At 39.1% G+C, this 20,076-nt stretch overlaps 1 protein-coding gene across 21 annotated transcripts in view; it reads left to right on the forward strand.

The window, feature by feature from the left end:
• Positions 1 to 20,076, forward strand: part of LOC105090796 (protocadherin gamma-C4) — a 165,890-nt gene that overhangs the window by 89,845 nt on the left and 55,969 nt on the right. Inside the window, exon 1 of one of the 21 annotated variants that reach the window (XM_064484388.1) lies at positions 1,508 to 4,715. The exons of the other annotated variants lie outside the window; for them this stretch is intronic. Coding sequence (XP_064340458.1) covers positions 2,295 to 4,715 — 2,421 coding nt within the window. The 5' untranslated portion in view covers positions 1,508 to 2,294. Of the gene's footprint in view, positions 1 to 1,507; positions 4,716 to 20,076 lie in introns of those variants that run through there. 21 annotated transcript variants of the gene reach the window in all.

Genomic DNA, 20,076 nt, shown 5'->3' on the forward strand with positions numbered 1-20,076 from the left:
GGTATACAGTATAAACTTGTTTATCTATTGTATATATACCTCTCAGTATCTACCAATGTCAAACTCCTAGTCTGTCCCTTCCCACCTCCCTACCCCCGGGCAACCACAAGTTTGTATTCTGTGAGTCTGTTTCTGTTTCATATTCAAGTTCATTTGTCTTGTTTTTTTTTTTTTTTAGATTCCATGTATGAATGATATCACATGGTATTTTTCTTTCTCTTTCTGGCTTACTTCACTTAGAATGACATTCTCTAGGAACAGCCATGTTGCTGCAAATGGCATTATTTCATTCTTTTTATGGCTGAGTAGTATTCCATTGTATAAATATACCACCTCTTCTTTATCCAGTCATCTGTCGATGGACATTTAGGTTATTTCCATGTCTTGACAATTGTAAATAGTGCTGCTATAAACACTGGGGTGCAGGTGTCTTTTTGAATTAGAGTTCCTTCTGAATACATGCCCAGGAGTGGGATTGCTGGGTCATATGGTAAGTCTATTTTTGGTGTTTTGAGGAATCTCCATAGTGTTTTCCACAGTGGCTGCACCAAATTGCCTTCCCACCAGCAGTGTAGGAGGGTTTCCTTTTCTCCATACCCTCTCCAGCATTTATCATTTGTGGACTTTTGAATGATGGCCATTCTGACTGGTGTGATGTGATACCTCATTGTAGTTTTGATTTGCATTTCTGTGATAATTAGTGATATTGAGCATTTTTTCGTGTGTGTCATTCATATGTCTTCATTGGAGAATTGCTTGTTTAGGTCTTCTGCCCATTTTGGATTGGGTTGTTTGTCTTTTTCTTATTAAGTCATATGAGCTATTTATATATTCTGGAGATCAAGCCTTTGTCAGTTTCATCTTTTGCAAATATTTTTCCCATTCTGTAGATTGCCGTTTTGTTTTGCTTATGGTTTCCTTTGCTATGCTCCAGTATTTCTAATAGGAGCATAATTTTTTCCCTGTAAGTGTTTCTCTTTTTCAGAACATCAGTATCTTGGTATATAAGACTTTCTTTGCTCTATCAACTACAAAGTGAGAGGGAAATGCATGAAAAAAAAAGGCTTTAAAATTAAGTAATGATTTGATAATATTTAGGTATATCTGCTAGGGATTCTTTTGCATCCCATTGAACAAGTCAGTTATATGCCCTGCCTTTTCTCAGAGCTACTTATAGATTTCATCCCACAGTTAAATGTATTATTTCATGGCATGCCTGCCAAACATGCTTATCCTCAGAATCTAAGTATGTACATTCATGAAAGCACAATAGTGAGAATTTTTCCTATATTTTGATGGGTTTTCAAGTGTATTACCAGTAAATCTCAGTAACTGGAATTACATTTGTTACCCAGAAAAAGGTAAGTTAGTAATACTCTTTGGGTTTTTTATTTTCCTAAACATTCTTTTGAAATGTAATATGTTAGTATACTACTTCCGTTATTTCCAGTTAAATGCTAGTTGTTCTAAAAAATCTTAATTTTGTTCTAAAAATATTACTGTGTCTTCTTCACTTGACTTCCTGTTGAGTGTGATTCTGATAATGCGTACAATCACGTTTCTTAATTTTAGGTTTCCATATAATTGTGAAAAATTTATTTTTAAATAGTAAGTGTCAACAGCTTGTTAAGGTAGTTCTTTCATTTAGGCAAGACTCTATCAAAAATTTGCCCTAGATTTTAGCTGGGTAAGAAATTCTAAATTACTCTATTATACAGTGTCTTAAAACATGAAACTTCTAAGGAGATTCCCATAATAAGTGCCTTTGTGCTGTGGAGTGATATCAAAGTAAGTGCTCTAAAATAATAAGGTTAAATTTACTGTTTAGAGAAACTTCAAATTCATTTAAAACCTCGTTGGAAAAAGAGAATATGCCTCCAGCTACAGAAAATAATCTCAAAGTGGCTCTGTATGAAAAATTTAGGGAAATAAAAAGAAGCTCACTGAAATTTCAAGTAAAATGAATACTGTAGTTTTAGTTGGCTCCATCCCTATTTGAAGAACAGTAGGTGGAGCTATTTAAGGTCTTAAAACCAAAATCCTTCCCCGGAGTTGAAGATTGTGCAGTAATTGGTTAGGACTCTGAGCGCCGCTGTTCACCAATCAGGGAGAGAAAAGCAGAGTGATCTCGCTAGCCCTGCACGCTCCTGAAGCACAAAGCACAGATAGAAACTAACCATCTTCCGGACTAAGGGGCTCTGGTCTCCCAACTGTCGGATTTTAAGGACGGAAGAGCTAATCCTGATTTAGGTGGTCAAGAGAAGAATTGGAAGTAATCCTTGAGGAAACTGACAATGATTCTTGCGCTACTACACCGGGACTGCACAAAGCTGGTCATGCTGGGAGTTCTCCTGGGGACTCTGTGGGAAACTGGATGCACCCAAATCCACTATTCAGTTCCCGAGGAACTGGAGGAAGGCTCTAGGGTGGGTAACATCGCTAAGGATCTGGGGTTGGAACCCCAGGAACTGGAGGAGCGCGGAGTCCGCATCGTCTCCAGAGGTAGGACACTTTTCGCTCTGAATCCGCGAAGCGGCAGCTTGATCACCGCGGGTAGGTTAGACCGGGAGGAGCTCTGTATGGGATCCCTCAAGTGTCAACTAAATCTGGAGATTCTGATGGAGGATACCGTGAAAATATACGGTGTAGTGGTAGAAGTGAGGGATATTAATGATAATGCCCCCTATTTCCAGGAGGGTGAATTAGAAATAAAAATGAGTGAAAATGCAGCCACTGGGATGCGATTCCCCCTTCCGCACGCTTGGGATCCGGATATAGGGAAGAATTCACTCCAGAGCTACAAGCTCAGTAGTAATACTCACTTCTCCTTGGACGTGCAAAGCGGAGCGGATGGTAACAAGTACCCGGAACTGGTGCTGGAGCGCTCCCTGGACCGCGAGGAAAAAGCTGTTCACCACCTGGTTCTCACGGCCTCTGACGCTGGCGACCCAGTCCGCACTGGCACCGCGCGCATCCGTGTGATGGTCGTTGATGTGAACGACAACGCACCAGCGTTTGCTCAGTCTGAGTACCGTGTGAGCGTTCCGGAGAACGTGGAGGTGGGGACTAAGCTGCTTCTGGTAAACGCCACCGACGCTGACGAAGGAGCCAATGCGGAAGTGATGTATTCCTTCCGGTATGTGGACAATAAAGCGGCTCAAGTTTTCAAGCTAGATTGTCATTTAGGGACAATTTCAACAATAGGGGAGCTGAATCACGAGGAATCTGGATTCTATGAGATGGAAGTGCAAGCAATGGATAACGCAGGATATTCTGCACGAGCCAAAGTCCTGATCACAGTTTTGGACGTGAATGATAACGCCCCTGAAGTAGTAGTCACCTCTGTCTCCAATTCCATTCCGGAAAACTCTCCCAGAGGGACGTTAATTGCCCTTTTAAATGTAAATGACCAAGACTCCGGCGAAAATGGACAAGTGATCTGTTTCATCCAAGGGAATCTGCCCTTTAAATTAGAAAAGTCTTATGGAAGTTACTATAGTTTAGTGACAGACACACTCCTAGACCGAGAACTGGTTCCTAGCTACAACATCACGGTGACTGCCAGTGACCTAGGAAGTCCACCTCTGTCCACGGAAACTCACATCTTCCTGAACGTGGCAGACACCAACGACAACCCTCCTGCCTTCTCTCATGCCTCATACTCCGCCTATATCCTAGAGAACAACCCCAGAGGAGCTTCCATCATCTCTGTGACCGCCTATGACCCTGACTATGGAAAGAATGCCCAGGTCACTTATTCCCTGGCAGAGGGCACCCTCCGGGAAGCTCCTCTGTCCTCCTACGTCTCCATCAACTCCGACACTGGTGTCCTGTATGCACTGTGCTCCTTTGACTATGAACAGTTCCGAGACTTGCAGCTACAAGTGATGGCACATGACAGCGGGGACCCTCCACTCAGCAGCAACGTATCGCTGAGACTATTTGTGCTAGACCAGAACGACAACGTACCTGAGATCCTGTACCCTGCTGTCCCCACAGATGGCTCCACAGGCGTGGAGTTAGCACCCCGCTCCGCAGAGCCTGGCTACCTGGTGACCAAGGTGGTGGCGGTGGACAGAGACTCAGGCCAGAACGCCTGGCTGTCCTACCGCCTGCTCAAGGCCAGCGAGCCAGGGCTCTTCGCGGTGGGGCTGCACACGGGCGAGGTGCGCACAGCGCGGGCCCTGCTGGACAGAGATGCGCTCAAGCAGAGCCTGGTGGTGGCGGTCCAGGACCATGGGCAGCCCCCTCTCTCGGCCACCGTCACGCTCACGGTGGCCGTGGCTGACAGCATCCCAGATGTCCTGGCCGACCTGGGCAGCCTGGAAGTCCCGCGGGACTCTGATGCTTCAGATCTCACACTGTACCTCGTGGTGGCGGTGGCTGCGGTCTCTTGTGTCTTCCTGGCCTTTGTCATCGTGCTGCTGGCTCTCAGGCTGAGGCGCTGGCACACGTCGCGCGTGCTGCAGGCTTCGAAAGGCCGTTTGGCGGGCGTACCCGCCTCTCAGTTCGTGGGCGTGGACGGGGTGCGGGCTTTCCTGCAGACCTACTCCCACGAGGTGTCGCTCACCGCGGACTCGCGGAAGAGTCACGTGATCTTCCCGCAGCCCAACTATGCGGACACGCTCATCAGCCAGGAGAGCTGTGAGAAAAGCGAGCCTCTCTTGCTGTCAGGCGATTCGGTGTTTTCTAAAGATAATCATGCATTAATTCAGGTGAGTTTATATAAAATATTCTCCTCTGAGCAAAATATCTTATTATAAGTAAGTAACATATATTCGGAGTTTATAAAGCAGACACCAATACATTTATATAAATATGGCAGGCACCAGTGACAACCGGGCCGCCTTCCCTCAGGCCTCTTTTCAGGTCTTCCTTCATGCCTTGTTTATAACAGTTTTTAAAATATATTTGTATATGGCATATATAAATTTTTATATCCAGTTTGTAAAGTACTTGTTAAAACTCTATAATTTTTCTAATTTAATTTACAACTCTACAACTCTTCCTGTTTTTGATTGCTTTTATTTCCTATTGGCCATGCAACAGTTTTATGTTGAACATCTCTAGCCAATTTATCTGTCAAGAATACAAATTCTTCTAGAGGGGATAAGTCTAATTCAATGAAAAGTATTCGATGATATTTTAAATAAACTTTCATAAATAGAGCAACTTCTAACTACACATGATATTGCTAACAAAATCACAAATTGCATTTAGTTTCTTTTAAAGTGTGGTACTTCTTTCTGGTCATTAGGGATGCATACATTATACTTTGTCAGTGTCCTAAGTCATTTCATGGTTTCATATCATTCATGAACTTCCAAATATTGAGAATTTATTTCTTACACTTTTAAAAGTTTCTCACTGAAATATGCAGTGTAAGTGTTGTCATGAGGAAAAATGGAAGAAATTGTTTATTTTTCATCCCCATCATAGAGTTCAGGAATACCATGTCTAAAGGTAATTTCCAGGTTAAATATTTCTTTCGCCCATTTTGCCCACACTGATGATTTTAATGGTGACTTTGTGGGATATTCAGAGTTAACAAATTGTGTTTTGTGTGCATTTTGATACTGTGGTAAATTTGTAGGAATTCTCTCTTATGTAAAATTTCCCATAATTCTCACAGTGGAAAATTTTCTGGAAAGTGCATAGATTCTGTTTCCTGAGAACCTTATGCTTATTGTAGAATGTCGAACAGAAATCAAATGCTAAAATATATTATTCCTGGAAAAGCATTGCTGGAACCTGTAAGAAGCCTGGTTTCTTTTGGTGAATTCTGTGAAAGGGTAGGAAACCATAATATCCTGATTATTTTCTCCTGATTTGTTTTCTATCTATTTTCAAAATACGGTAGTTAATTAAAATCTAGACTTATAAAAGAGATTGAAAACCATTTGGAGAATGAAAGATAATCAAATGGCCCTAAAATGAAAGAGTTGCTGCTACTGAGATTCGCGTCACTTTATGTTTCTTGACAACCAAGACCAAAAAGGGAAATACAGTATGGTTCTACTTGTCTAGTTTTTTTAAAGGAAGTTTTTGACCTTATCTAAAATGGCAAACTTTGTATCGACATTGAGTTCCAAATGGAATTTACTAAGTAGAGGTTCCTAAATAATATCAAGAAGAATAGAGGGCAATGTAGTTTCTGGGGTTTTTTGTGAAAGCTATCAAAATGTTTATCACATGGCCAGTTTTCATATGACGGTCGATTCAAAATGAAAGATGTAACACACAGCAGAAATTATTTGGGAAGCTAAACTAGTATGGTCCAATTATGCTGGTTTCTGTTCACGTAACTCAGTTTAGGGGCAAATCGTCAAGAGCTGGGGCAATGAATAGTGATGACCCTTAGGCTGTATCTCAAATACCAGTGAGCTCAACTATGCTTCCAGTATGAGCTAAATAGGCTTCAGTAAATAGTTGCTGAGTGAATGAATGAACAAATGTACGTGCTCTGGGGATTACCTAATATCCATATTCTAAGATGTAGTATGATAGAGAAACAGCAGCTTTGTAATGAGGTAACTCCTAACCATGTGACTTTGACGTTATTTAATCTCTTTCAGCTTCAGCAAAATAGAGATTGTAATGTGTAATTCGAAAGACTGGGGTGAAGACTACTGATAACATATAAACCATCTAGTTCATAATATGTACGTAATTAACAGTAGCCTTTTTTTTTTTGAGATTGTTGATAGAAAAAGGAGTCATGCTTTCCATATCACTACACTTGACATTCTGTTGGGAAAAGTAATAATGATTTGTGTGCTTCTCCAGGAGGTACAAGAGGCAGACGTAAAACTGTTCTAAAGTTTTTATGAAAGCCAATATAGAAATCTTAAGTGCTTAGGCACATTCTTGATTGAGAAGTCCTTGTTTGGGGTCATGATAGATGGGGGAAGATTTATTTTTAATAAGACAATTTTATGAGTGTTAATTTTTCTCTGCCTGAACCATGGTGTAACTTAAACAAGGATCCCATGAAACTTCTTATTTAAGGGCCAATTTACTCCAGTAAAACTGCTAGGATGATTTAAATGGAAAATGGATCACCAAAACCTGAAAGCTGGAGTAATTTTGCTTGGGCCACATGAGAATTTAAGCTAATAGCTGTACAAAATATCAATCTTAACTTTAGGATATTGGTTGATAACTTAGGATTGATAATTAGGATATTTGTTGATTGCTTTTGTAGAGTACTTGGCAGTGGGTTTGGATGTTGATATTTCTTCTGGTTCTAGTAATGAAATTATGTCAGGGGCTTTGCTTATCTTCCTTTTTCTGTGGAAGAGGAAGGAACTCACTTTATCTAGTAAGTTAATCAAGATGATAAGCTAAAATTGGAATGTAATTTATTAGTAGACATTCTTCCCTGACTTCCATTCTTTTTTAAAATATATATATATATGTTTATCTATCTATCTATCTATATATATATCTACTTGTTTATTTATTTAGGTTAGGGAGGTAATTAGATATATTTATTTAACGGCCTTACTGGGAATTGAACCCAGGACCTCATGCGTGCCAAGCATGCACTCTACCACTGAGCTGTACCCTCTGCACCACTTCATTCTATGAGAGCTGTTATGCTACTTGAAGCAGCAATGGCCTAGGATGCTTGCTGAGTCTGTACAGCTTGTTGCAACTACTCAACCCATGGAATATTTTAAACTGAGCTAGAAGGCTAATGATGAATGAGCAGATTGTATCACAATTTTTCAGTTATGTATAACAGAATATCGCTGTGATCATGAATTGAATAGTTTTCTGGTGAAAAATCTGATTTTTTCTCATGCAGGATATCAAGTTCAAAAAAGCAAACACCTTCATATTAACTATGTGCCACTCTTTGTATATCAATTATATTTCGATAAAGCTATTTTTTAAAATTTTAAGCAAACGCATAGTTGGGAAGGGATGTTGATCAAACTAATGACTGTGTATATTAGGAAAGAGAAAGATTTACTCTCTAATGTTACACTTGGAGTTCATTTTTAGGAAACCATACCTAATGCAAAGTTACCAATAACAGAGCATACTTTTTGGGACACACTCTTAAAGCACTGATAGGAAAAGAGCCTATGGCAAAGGTAATTGAAAAAAAATCTTTGAGAGAGGATATGTTTTCTGTATACCAAATTGGAAGAGCTCTGGTTCAGGAAAATGTGATGAAACTGCCATCAGATGGACCATAGAGTCAGATGAAATTATTGACCTGTGTATAAAAGGGATCAGTACCTCCACAATTTCTCTTAGAGAAGCCATAAAAAGACCTACAATGTTTAATATCATTGAGGACAAGTGTAATTTCATAGTTCATCTTTAAGTCTCTGAAGAATTTTATACAGTGGTATATTATATACCTTCTAGATACTCAGTTAACAGGCTTGCATTCAATGATTAAAAAATAATGTCTCAGGGGCAAAAAATCATAGTGCAAAATCCATTTTACTTGTGCTTTTTCTCTACATCAAACTCCTAATAAGAGCCAACTCTCTGATCTATCTATACAAAGCTAGGTAGCTGGAGATTTATCAAATTTTTAAAGCAGATGCTACAATCTGCAAGGTTTCTGTATTGTGAAACCTCCTAGAAGCTTTTAAACATTTGTAGCTAAAGATCCAGCCAGTAGTTCATCCTGAGACTGTGCATATGAGAAAAGTAAATCCTTGCCCCCACCACCACCAAAAAAGTAAATAAAAAGAGGGACTCAAACTAAAAATACTCTTAAGAGTCAAGAAGAAGTAAAAAGAAGTCATCACTTTGACTTCATATGCTGGAGTCACTGAGGATATACATTTCCAAGAATATTTAATTGCCTGAAAAAGACTGTACTGCTGCCTTTCAGCTTGGAGGTTCCAATAAGAAACATCTCTCTCTTTGCTCTCAACTCTTCGGAACCTCAGCCTCTAGTTTCTTCAGATTGCAGCGCTTGAGTAGGGACTCAGAGCACTGCTATCAGCCCGTGTGGAAACAGAGATCCCATAAGCTTTCCACTGGGTGACTTTCCTAACTGGACCTTGCCAAAGACGTGGAGCCAGGAGTCCGGGACTTACTGCCTCAGAAGCTGTGGGTTAATGTGGAAAAAATATCTCGCTCCAAGTGAAGAAAGTGGGGACTTACTTGTGAGTAACAGGATGGACCTGGAGCAGATATGTTCACATACTATATTTTGTATCATACGTTTAGAAACAGTAGTTGAAAATACTTTAAATGTCTTGCATAGTAATACAGATATTCAAGATGTAAATGATAATACCCCTAAGTTCAGCAGGAGTACTACTGAGTTAAATATCTGAGTTGACCCAGCTTGGAGCAAGATTTGCAATAGTTCCTGCAAAATATCCTGAAGTTGGAAACAATTCCTTTGCAAAATTACCACCTGAGCAGAAACCATATTTGTCTTTGAAGTAAATGAAGCCAACAGCGGAAACAAATAGGTTGAACTCATGTTAGAGAAGCCACTATAATGGGAAAAGCAAAGCTCGAATCACTTAGTCCTGAGGGCCTTGGATGGCAAGGCGCGCTAGAAGCAGAACTGCTGAGACCCCAACCCTGGTGGTCAACGTCAACCATAACCTCCCACCCCCAGTGTCAGCCAGAATGTGTACAGGGTCAGCCTTCAAGAAGATATGCCCCTGGGCACCTCCATGGTGAGGGTGAGGGCCACTGACCTGGACAAGGGTATCAAAGTGGAGATCAAGTATGCCTTTGCAGCCCACAGTATCAGTATCCAGTCCGGCCTTGATCACAGTAGTGGAGAAAATGAAAACTTTAATTACATCAGAATATGAAGAGATGTAAAAGTGTTCCACGGTTTGGAAGGAAGGAATGGAGGCAGAGGGAAATGGTTTCTGAGTGTAGTTAAGACCAAAATTCTAGATGATAATGACAGAGTCCCAGAGGTGATTTTTACTTTTATTTCCATAAAAATTCCTGAAGATTCTGTACCTCAGATAATAATTGCTCTGTTTAAAACACAGGATCCAGATTCACTAGAAAACAGGGAAGGTCACATGTTTGGTACAAGAAAATGCATCTTTCAGAATTGAGTTTTCCATCAGTAATTACTACAAGCTTGTGATAGATTGGGCCCTAGAGTGGAAGCAAACCCCAGAGTACAATGTCGCAATCACGGCTGCTGATAGGAGGAAGCCACCATTCTCCTCCAGAAGCATCACGCAACACAGAGGCAATGTCCGCAAGGGCCAGTTTTCTGCCAAGCCTCCTACATGGTCCACATGCATGAGAACAACCCTCCTGGAACCTCCACTGCCCAAGCCTGCACTGCAGATCCCAATCTGGGACCCAATGGCCATATCTCCTACTCCGTTGTGGCCAATTCAAATACTTTAAATGAATCTGAGCTAGCACAGAGCGCTGGATAAGGACTGTTCCTTGTAATCAGGTGATTTTACAAATGGATCCCAATACTGTTAGCATAGAATTTCACTGAACTTGCAGTTTACAAACACTTCAAAAATTATATGTATAATAACATCTGCATATAAAATTCCCCATTATATATCATTGTCATTTTTGGAAGCTTGCACTCTAAAATATAACAGCAACAATCACAAAAAAAATAGGAAAAGAAAACAGTTACCTTTGGAAACTGAAATTAGGTAAAATGGATAATACGAAATCTGAAAAGAGTGGAAGGAGAATTACTGGTAAGTCAAGAGAAAGAGAATATTAGGAGGAAGATGCATTAGAGTGTGTCTAATTGGTTAGTCACAGTAGGTTCCTTGTTGGCATGGATTTTTCTGTCTAAGATGTTAATTTTATTATGAGTTCTACTTGGCTGTTGGTCTCTAAAAGGAATTCAGCAAATCAGATAATTTGGCATCTTCATCCTGGATTCTGATGCTCACCTGAAAAGTTTGCTAAAGCTTGGAAACCAAGAAAAGGCAAGCACCTAAACAAATATGTGTCATTTGCATATACTGGCTTTATCTAATTTAATACTTCTCTAGCAGTATATGGGGGGGGGGGAGCAGTGAATATTCCTGGTGAACAAAGCGCACTTATTTGACTGCTATGATGCTTATTTACCTTATTTAAAATAGATTTTTGCATGTGGTATGAGGTAGAAATTCACTGAGGTAGGGGTCAAGATTCTTTTCTCCCATATGGATGAATGCTCAGTTTTTCCAGCATCATTTGTCAAAAAGATTTTCCTTTTCCTATTGAATTGCTTTGGCCCCTGTTGAAAATCATATAATCTATATATGTGGGTCTATTTCTAGACTGTCCATGATATGCCATTGATCTCTCTATCTCTTTGCCAATACCACTCTGTCTTGATTATTGAGTCTTGAAGCCACGTAAGTCTTCCAAGTATTTTCTTCTTTTTCAACACTGTTTCGACTATTTTTAGTCCTTTGCCTATCCAATAAATTAAAACCATCTTGTCACTTTCCAGAGGGGGAAAGCCTGCAGGGATTTTGAATGGGGTTGACTGCCTTGCATCTAAATATCTACTGCAGGAGGGGTCATCTTAACAATATTGACATTTCCAATCCGTGCGAATGGTTTATATTTCCATTTATTTAGGACTTTAACTTCTCTCAGCAATATTTTATAATTTTCAGTGTAGAGATCTTGTATATCTTTTTTTAGATTATTCCCACATATTTGATGGTTTGGGATGTTATTGTAAAATGTATTTTCTTATTTCATTTTCTGATTGTTCATTGCTAGTTTACAGAAACACTGTTGACTTTCACATATTCCATATGCTTTTGAAAAACAAGAAATACAAGATGCTCTATTCTTATATTGTATGATACTATAAAGTATAAGCTTAAACTACCTCTACATAAATTCAGGCTTCCATTCTCTGCAGGAATAGGTTGGAAGCGTCTACCCCAAAACAGAGTATAAACACTGGTGTCTGCCCCAAGTCTAAAAGTGGGTGGATCATTCATTCATTTCTATAACAAATTTTTGATTGCTTATGTAGTTAATACGCAAGTTCTAGGTGCTATGCATGCAGCAATGAACAGGGCAGATACAATTTCTGCATTAATGGCCCCCCGTTCTAAGATACGATCTTTTAAAAGCCTGATAAATGCCACCAAGGAGAAAAACAAGGGTGCTAAGAGAGCTTGTAATAGAGAGGCCTACTCTAGTCTGAAGGGTCAGGAAAGGCTTCTTTTAGAAAGTGATACTTAGGGTGCAATCTGAAGGATGAATAGAAGTTAGCTAGGTAGTGAGGATATTAAAGAAGAAATTGTCAGGCAGAAGCAATAGCATGTGTAAAGGACTCCACCCCCCACCTCCAAAAAAAAGTAAGTGATTAAAAAGGGCTAGGGAGGCTAGAAATGAAAAATAAGTAAATGAGGTACATTTGTTACAAGGCAGAGCCTTGTAAACCATATTAAAGATTCTAGATTCTCTTCTAAGTAACCTTGTACTTAGGAGCTATTGTAAGGTTTTAAACAAGGCAGTGACAAGACATGATCTGAATTTTTAAAAGAGTAATCTGTCTGCTCTGTGGTGAACTGATTTATGAGGTTATAAACGGAAGTAGGGAGAACAGATGGGAAACTGTGGCAAAGTTTCTGGTAAGAAATGGTGCTGGACTGGATTCAAAGGAACACACTGGACATAGAAATAAACGGATATTGGAGATGTATTTAGGAAATAGATCCAACAAGACAGTAATGGAGTGGGTAGAATGTAAACTCCACGAGGACAGGGACTATTTTGTTTATTATTATATTCTTCGGATTGTTCCCTTGCAAGTGATAAATTCTCAATAAAATATTGTTGACTGAATAAAGGATGAAAGGGAGGGGAATAAGCGTCATTTGCAGGTTTCTGAATTAAGGGACTGGATGGACAAAGGTACCATTTAGTGAGATGTGGGAGACCAGAGAAGGGTAGATTTCAGAAAAATCAAGAGTTGAGTTGCAACCATGTTAAGTTTGAGATTCTGAGAAACATCCAAGTGCAGATATTAAGAGTGTGGTTGGATGGATGGTCACCATTCTTTCCCTCTGATTTCTTCCATTGTGAAAATCTCCTCAGATGTGTGGATCCGTACCAGGCTGAGCATCATCAGTTTCCAGATAGCTCTTCACTGGTGTGTTTTGGGGCTCATGGCAGAGCTAATCTTGTGGGAGTTTTTTCCTGATCTTTTTTTCATTGTTAGAAACATCTAGCACCCAGAGAACCTCACTGTCTCTGATCCATACTCACCCTACTCTTTTTTTTTTTTCAAAACTCACCCCACTCTTGAGACTCGTCCTGGTGCCCAGTTCTTTTCTGCCTCTGGAATTCTGTTTGGGTTATAACTTATCAGCCTTATAAATTTTGTTGTTGTTGTTGTTGTTTAATTTTCTTTCACTTGAATGTTTTCTATGGACTTTTAAAAATTGAAGTATAGTCTATTTAAAATGTTGCGTTTGTTTCTGGCTTTCAGCACAGTGATTCAATTATACATATATATTCTTTATCATGTTTCCATGGACATTTTTAGGTTCAGCTTTTCTTCACTATCTGTTTTTGGTTTACAAACAGTAAAATTTCAGATAAGGAATGTTTAGGATACAAGATGAAGAACAGTAGTAATAAAATTGTTGGATTTTAATATTATGAATATACTTGGAAGATCGTATACCACACTTACCTTAAACATCCTAGAGAGTCCTCAGTGACTTCGTAAAAAGTGATACTACTTTTTGTTCTATGACTTTCATCTAATACATACTTGCTTCCTCATCAGTGTGTTGTTAGCTTTCTCCTCAACAAAAGTATAAGCTCCTTGATGACAAGAATTTATTTATTTTTTCATGCTCTTTTTAAGGCCTGTAACAGTGCTTGACATTGTTAAGCTCTAAATAAGTATTTCTTAAATGAATTAACAGTAATTAAGCATCTTAAGTTGAACCCAACAGCAATAATGATCGTAGATCTTTCCCCCTTGAGGGGATAGAAATTTTCCATATTTTGAGAGAGGGGTAGATTACATGGGTGTATACATTTGCTTAAACACATTGAACTTAAGACCCTTGCAATTCACTGTATATAAAGAATACTTCTATTTAAAAGGAGATTTAAGAAAATAAAACATCAGATTCCACCCCTCCAGCCTCACCTTGCCTAGAGACTTACCTACAAGAGATTACTACTGTTAATATCTGATGTTATATACTTCCAAGCATTTTTTGTGTATGTAAATATGTGTGCTGTTTGTTTACACAATAGGGATCACTTTACAGTATATATACTGTTCTGCAACTTGCTTTTCCTAGTTAATAATATCTCAGGGACACCTTTTCGTCTGAGTCCTTATAGGTGTGCTATCTACCTCAGTCTTAGTAATTTTCTTTTATTTATTTTATTTGGGGATAGGAAACATATTTACATGATTCAAAAACCAAAACAGTGTAATAGGCATATTGTTTCATTCCCATTCCTGCCCAACTTCTATTGCACTTGTTTCCTCCTGCGCCCTTTGATGGTCATGCCTCTCAAGATGACTGTTTATCCCCTGCTCGACCAATCTCTGCTTCACCTATGCCCTACTCACATGACTAGCCAATACGCTTAATCAGAGGGCTATGATTAAGCCCTGGGGTAGTCAGTAACTACCTGCATGCTTGCCCCCTGCCCCAACCACTGGTTTCCCTGGTAACTGATGAGCTGGCGTCAATTCTCCCTGTAAATGGCAGCCTCTTCTTCCCAGAAGCAATCATCCCCCTGCTTAAGACTTGTTAACCCAGAGGCAATTATTTAAACCATCTGCATCCAACTGTTGACAACTGAAGGGCCATTGCCAACTATCAGTCAAGACAATAACTCACTTTTACCCTTGCCACAGGATCTACTCCTAGAGGAATACATTACAAAGTGGCCCTGGGACTGGCATTTCAGTCCCCAGTTGTTTGGGTTTGCGTACCCCACGGGGCATGTGGGGAACAGGATTAGAAAGGGGCTTACAGATTTCACCTGTCTTCTACCTGGCCCCACCTAAGAGTATTAAGGTACTAATCACTCCTACTGAAGAAAGGCACCATCATATTAACTCTGTGGTCTGTTGTTCTATCGCCTCTTCAGAATCGGCACCAGCTGTGGGGACTGAGGGTGTTCACCACTGAGGGTGAACTACAGGCCGAGACAAAAAACACAGGCAGGTTTGGTATTATCTCAAAATGCTGTTACTGCGTGTATTTTGATCAATGATCCTGATCTTTCCGGAACAGTGCCTGTTAAACATCTTACATTTCTTCTGCCTGAGCAGAGGGAATCTGTTCTCAGACTGGGCGACGGCAGTGGCCTTACTGTGAAATGAATCTGATCGCTGGGTCTGCAGTGAAATGCCTCTATTGATATAGAAAGGCAAGTAGAAGCGCTGGCTAAACATACAACTGCTGCCTTAAATAATACTAGATATGCAGTTACCCTTCTGTCGGAGGGGACCTCCAAAACAGGATGGCTCCGGATATGCTAACAACAGCACAAGGTGGGACCTGTGCGCTCTCAAACCCAGTGCTATGTATATACAGTCACTAACTCCTCAATGTTTCCTCTGCTATGAAAGCTTTAGACCAGCACATCACCTGCCATAGATTCTCTCTCCATCTACCCAGTAAGCGCCTGGCTCCAAAATTTGCCCTCATCCTGGCAAATGACTATTTTTAGCGTACTCATTTACCCTTGATACTCTTCAGCTGCTGTTTTCAGTACTGCTTTTGTGGTATTTGGTTGCAGCCCACCTCTATGTATCTGACCCCAGGGATATCATGGAAGAGGGGTGGACCAGGATTGTAAGGGTCGATCTGGGTAGGTAGGGGTGGAGTGTATGGTCAGGCCACTGAAGATGGGTGTTCTTTTGCTCTCTACATCCTCTGCTCGACCAGTTCCTACGTCACTTACATCCTGCTTACCTGACTATCCAAGCCTCTGATCACAGGGTTTAATTAGTAGCTGCCCATGTGTTTGCCCCCTGCCCCAGCTGCTGGTTTCCCTGGTAACTGATGAGCCAACTTGACGTCACTTCCCCCTATAAATGTTAGCCTCCTCCCCTTAGTAGCGAGGTTTATTGCAGAGCCCTGCTAATTGTCTGCGTTTCACAGTGAGGTGTTGCTCCAGGACCTTTCGCTTCTGACTGGTAAGATTCCCTATGCAGCAAATTATCGGTCTCTGTCACTGTCTCTGGGCTCTTTCTTCAGTCTCACGGCTGGGCAAGTACAAAGCTTGCAGGCCTGTGGGATGCAGCCTAATACCCCTAAAGGTAAACTTTTTACTAGTTTCTTAAGTATCCTTTCAGCATTTCTTTATGCAAATATGGGCAAATTATGGATATATGCTTTTATTTTCCCATTTTTCTTACAAAAGATAGAACATACTATATACACTGTTCTATATCTTGCTTTCTTCACAGTGTATCCTTTAAAAATATTTTCCTTTTAATACATGAGAAAGCTGGGTATTTTTAACAGCTGCTTTGTATTTTATCATGCTATTATCAGTCTCCTGATTAGTAAATTGATACTTAGGTTGTTCCAATCTTTGAGTATTATAAACAACTGCATTGAATAACCTTCTACTTACGATACTTTGCACATATGCTGTATATGTGTGGGATAAATTTTCAGAAGTGGAATTGCTGGGTCAAATAATAAATAGGTTTGTAATTTTGACAGCAAGTTTTTCTTAACTTTCTATTTTGAAATGATTTCAAATTTACAGAAGAGTTGCAAGAATTGTACAAATAACTATACGCCCTTTACCCACCTATCGTTAAACTCTATCATTCGTATGTGTGCACACGTGTGTATATGTATGTATGTATATACACAAAAATGATTGTTTTTACAAACCATTTGAGAATATGTTGTAGATATCATGTCTCATTCCTGAACACTTCATTGTGTATTTTCTAAAAGCATGGACATTCTTTAATAACTGAATTTCAGTAATGAAAATTGGAAAGTTTAACACTGATACAGTATGATTATCTGTAGTCTATTACTGTAAACTTTACCCGTACTTTAATGCAATTTTTTAAAGTCCAGCCTCCCACATTGCATTTAGTTGTCACGTCTCTTTAGTTTACTTTAATCTGAAACAGTTCCTCAGACTTGCTTTGTCTTTTAAAACACTGCCGTTTTGAAAAGATTATAAGCCATTTATTTTGTAGAATGCCCTTAAATTTGGTTTGCTTTATGCTTCCTAGTGATTATATTTAAACCAGGAACTTCTTAAATTTCTTTTTTAATTAAAGCATAATTGAGTTACAATGTTGTGTTAGTTTCTGGTGTACAGCATAGTGATTCAGTTATATATACATATATATATATTCTTTTTCATTATAGGTTATTAGAAGGTATTAAATATAGTTTGCTGTGCTGTACAGTAGGACCTTGTTGTGTGTCTACTTTATATGTAGTAGTTTGTACCTGCTAATCCCAGTTCCTAATTTGTCCTCTCCCCCCTCTTTCTCTTGATAACCGTAAGTTTGTTTTCTGTGTCTGTGAGTCTAAACTAGGCCCTTTTTTTTTTTGTAGTATATTATCCATTGCTGTGTAACCAATTGTCCCAAAACTTAGTGGCTTAAAATAACAAACATTTACTATCTTAAAAATGTGTGGATCAGGAATCTCTGTATGGCTTTGTTGGGTGCCTGTGCGTCAGTATTTCTCACAAGGCTGCAACCAAGGCGTTAGCTTATCTCACCTGAAGGCTTAACTGAGGGAGGAACCACTTCTTATTTCACATAGTTATAGGTGAGATTCAGTTCCTCGTGGATTGTTGGAGTGAGGCCCTCAGTTCCTTTCTGGCTGTTAGCTAGAGTTATTTGCCATGTGGACTTCCCCCGTAGGGCAGCTCAAACTGAAACACCTGGCTTCAATCAGTCAAGGTACTTTGCTGAAAGCTGCATATAGGATGGTTATGTTATCCATTTGAAATAAAGGGAAGTTTATTTCTATTGTATGTAATTTTGGAGTTTTTCCATACTCTAAAATTGATTAGTGTTGATTAGTATTTTTTAAGTATGTAAAACATTCACATAATTAAAGTCAAAAGTATTTTAAAGTGTAGTCAGGAAATTCTCTCCTCCCCTATCTCTTCTGCCTTGTTCTTACCCTTACTGTAGATAATCTGTTTCATTAGTTTCTGGTTATCCTCCTTGTATATCTTTTTGTGGAAAAAAAAAAACCACACAAAACCCCCCCACATATTTGTATTTTCTTATTTCTTCTTTCTTACACAAGCAGTAACATACTATGCAGTCATTCATGGCTTGAACAATTGGAATATATACAAATTTCAGTTACCACACAGACAAGTCTCCTAAAAACAGTCCAAACTGCAGTAACCATGGTATAGGAACTGAGTAGTTGCATAAAGTACAAATTTTGCTGTTGGCCTTTCAGTCCACAAGTTTCTTTGCAAATAACAGGTGTGCACCATGATCAGGTGACAAATCACGTGGCTTCTTTCAGTCTGTTGGTGACTGGTTACTATGCACCTGCTGTTGAGTTCATGAGCAGACAGCAGAGCATGTAGTTGCATTGGCTTCTTACCTCCCAGTGATAAACCCACATGACATTTTACAAAAATGTATAGAGAGAATTGACCAGCAAACATGAAACTGCAGCCAAGAAACCAAAGTGACAAGGCTGTCAGTAAAAATTCAAATTGACCATAGATGGAGTTACAGAAGAAGTAGCTGACCATGGAAAGGTTGACACTGCTGCCTTCAAGAGTCTCTAGACATGCAGCCGAAGGAATTTAGTGAAGGTGAACTTAATGACACGAGTGAGGAGAGTGGTTGTGATGAAAAGCATAAATATGTCCCAGGAAAAAATGACACCAGCAAAAAACTTCACATTACAGGAAGTCTCAGAGATACTTCATGGCATTGAAAGCTCAAAGAATACATAAAATGTTGGATGTTGATCCAAACATAGAAAGGTGTATGACATTTTGCCAAGGCATAGAAAAGATGCTTGCTCTATATTGTAAGTTACAGGATAAGAAGAAGCAAAACCCTCTTAAATCTTGTTGATAAGTTTTTCATTAAGAAACAAAACCCTTTAATTCTCAGTGGCTCTAATGTTTTAGATTACAATGTACTAAATAAATATTCGTTTTACTATTTTACTTCCCTAAAAGAGAATTTTTAATGTTTTTATTTAAAAATTTTAAAAGCCATGGAACAACCATACTTTCCTGCATTGATAATTAAACAATTTCAGCTTGCATGTCATTTTTACAGTCCTGCACTACCACGCAGAGTGAGAACTGACTGCATATACATTTTTGCAACTTGCTTTAGAAATTTTAAAAATCAGTTTTATTGCAGTGTAATTTACATGTAATAAAACGTACCTTTAAAAATTATACATCTTAATGAATTTTGACAAATATTTACAACTATGTAACCACTGCTATAATCAAAATATAGAACATTTCTATTATAATCCTAAAAAGTTCCTTCATGCCCCTTCAAAATCAATTCCTCACATCCCTGGCTCCAGGCAGCCACTGATCTGCTTCCTGTCACTATAAATTAGTTTTGCCTCTTCCAGAATTTGACCTAAACGGAATCCTACATCATGTACTCTTTTGTATATGCATTCTTTTGCTTAACATATTTTTGGAATTCATTCACATTGTTGCATATACCAGTAGCTTTCTCCTTTTTTACTGCTGAGCAGTATTGCATTGTATAGATACATCACAATTTGTTTATCCACCCACCTGTTGATGGACATACGTGTTGTTCCAAGTTTGGTGTTACTCTGAATTAAGGTGATACAGAACATTTATGTACAAGTCTTTTTGTGGGCTTACGTTTTAAAGTTCTTGAATAAATACCTAAAAGCACAATTGCTGGGTCATATTATATGGGAGGTCTATATTTAGCTTTGTAAGAAGCTGCAGAACTATTTTTCAAAGTGGTGCTATTAGTTTACGTTCACATCAGCAGTATATGAGAGTTCCACATGCTCCACATCCCGTACAATGCTTTCTGTTGTCAGACCTTTAAATTTTAGCCATTCTGGTGGGTGCATAGTACTGTGTCATTGTGGTTTTAATATGTTT

The sequence above is a fragment of the Camelus dromedarius genome, chromosome 3, assembly GCF_036321535.1.
Source record: "Camelus dromedarius isolate mCamDro1 chromosome 3, mCamDro1.pat, whole genome shotgun sequence".
Classification (NCBI taxonomy): Eukaryota; Metazoa; Chordata; class Mammalia; order Artiodactyla; family Camelidae; genus Camelus; species Camelus dromedarius.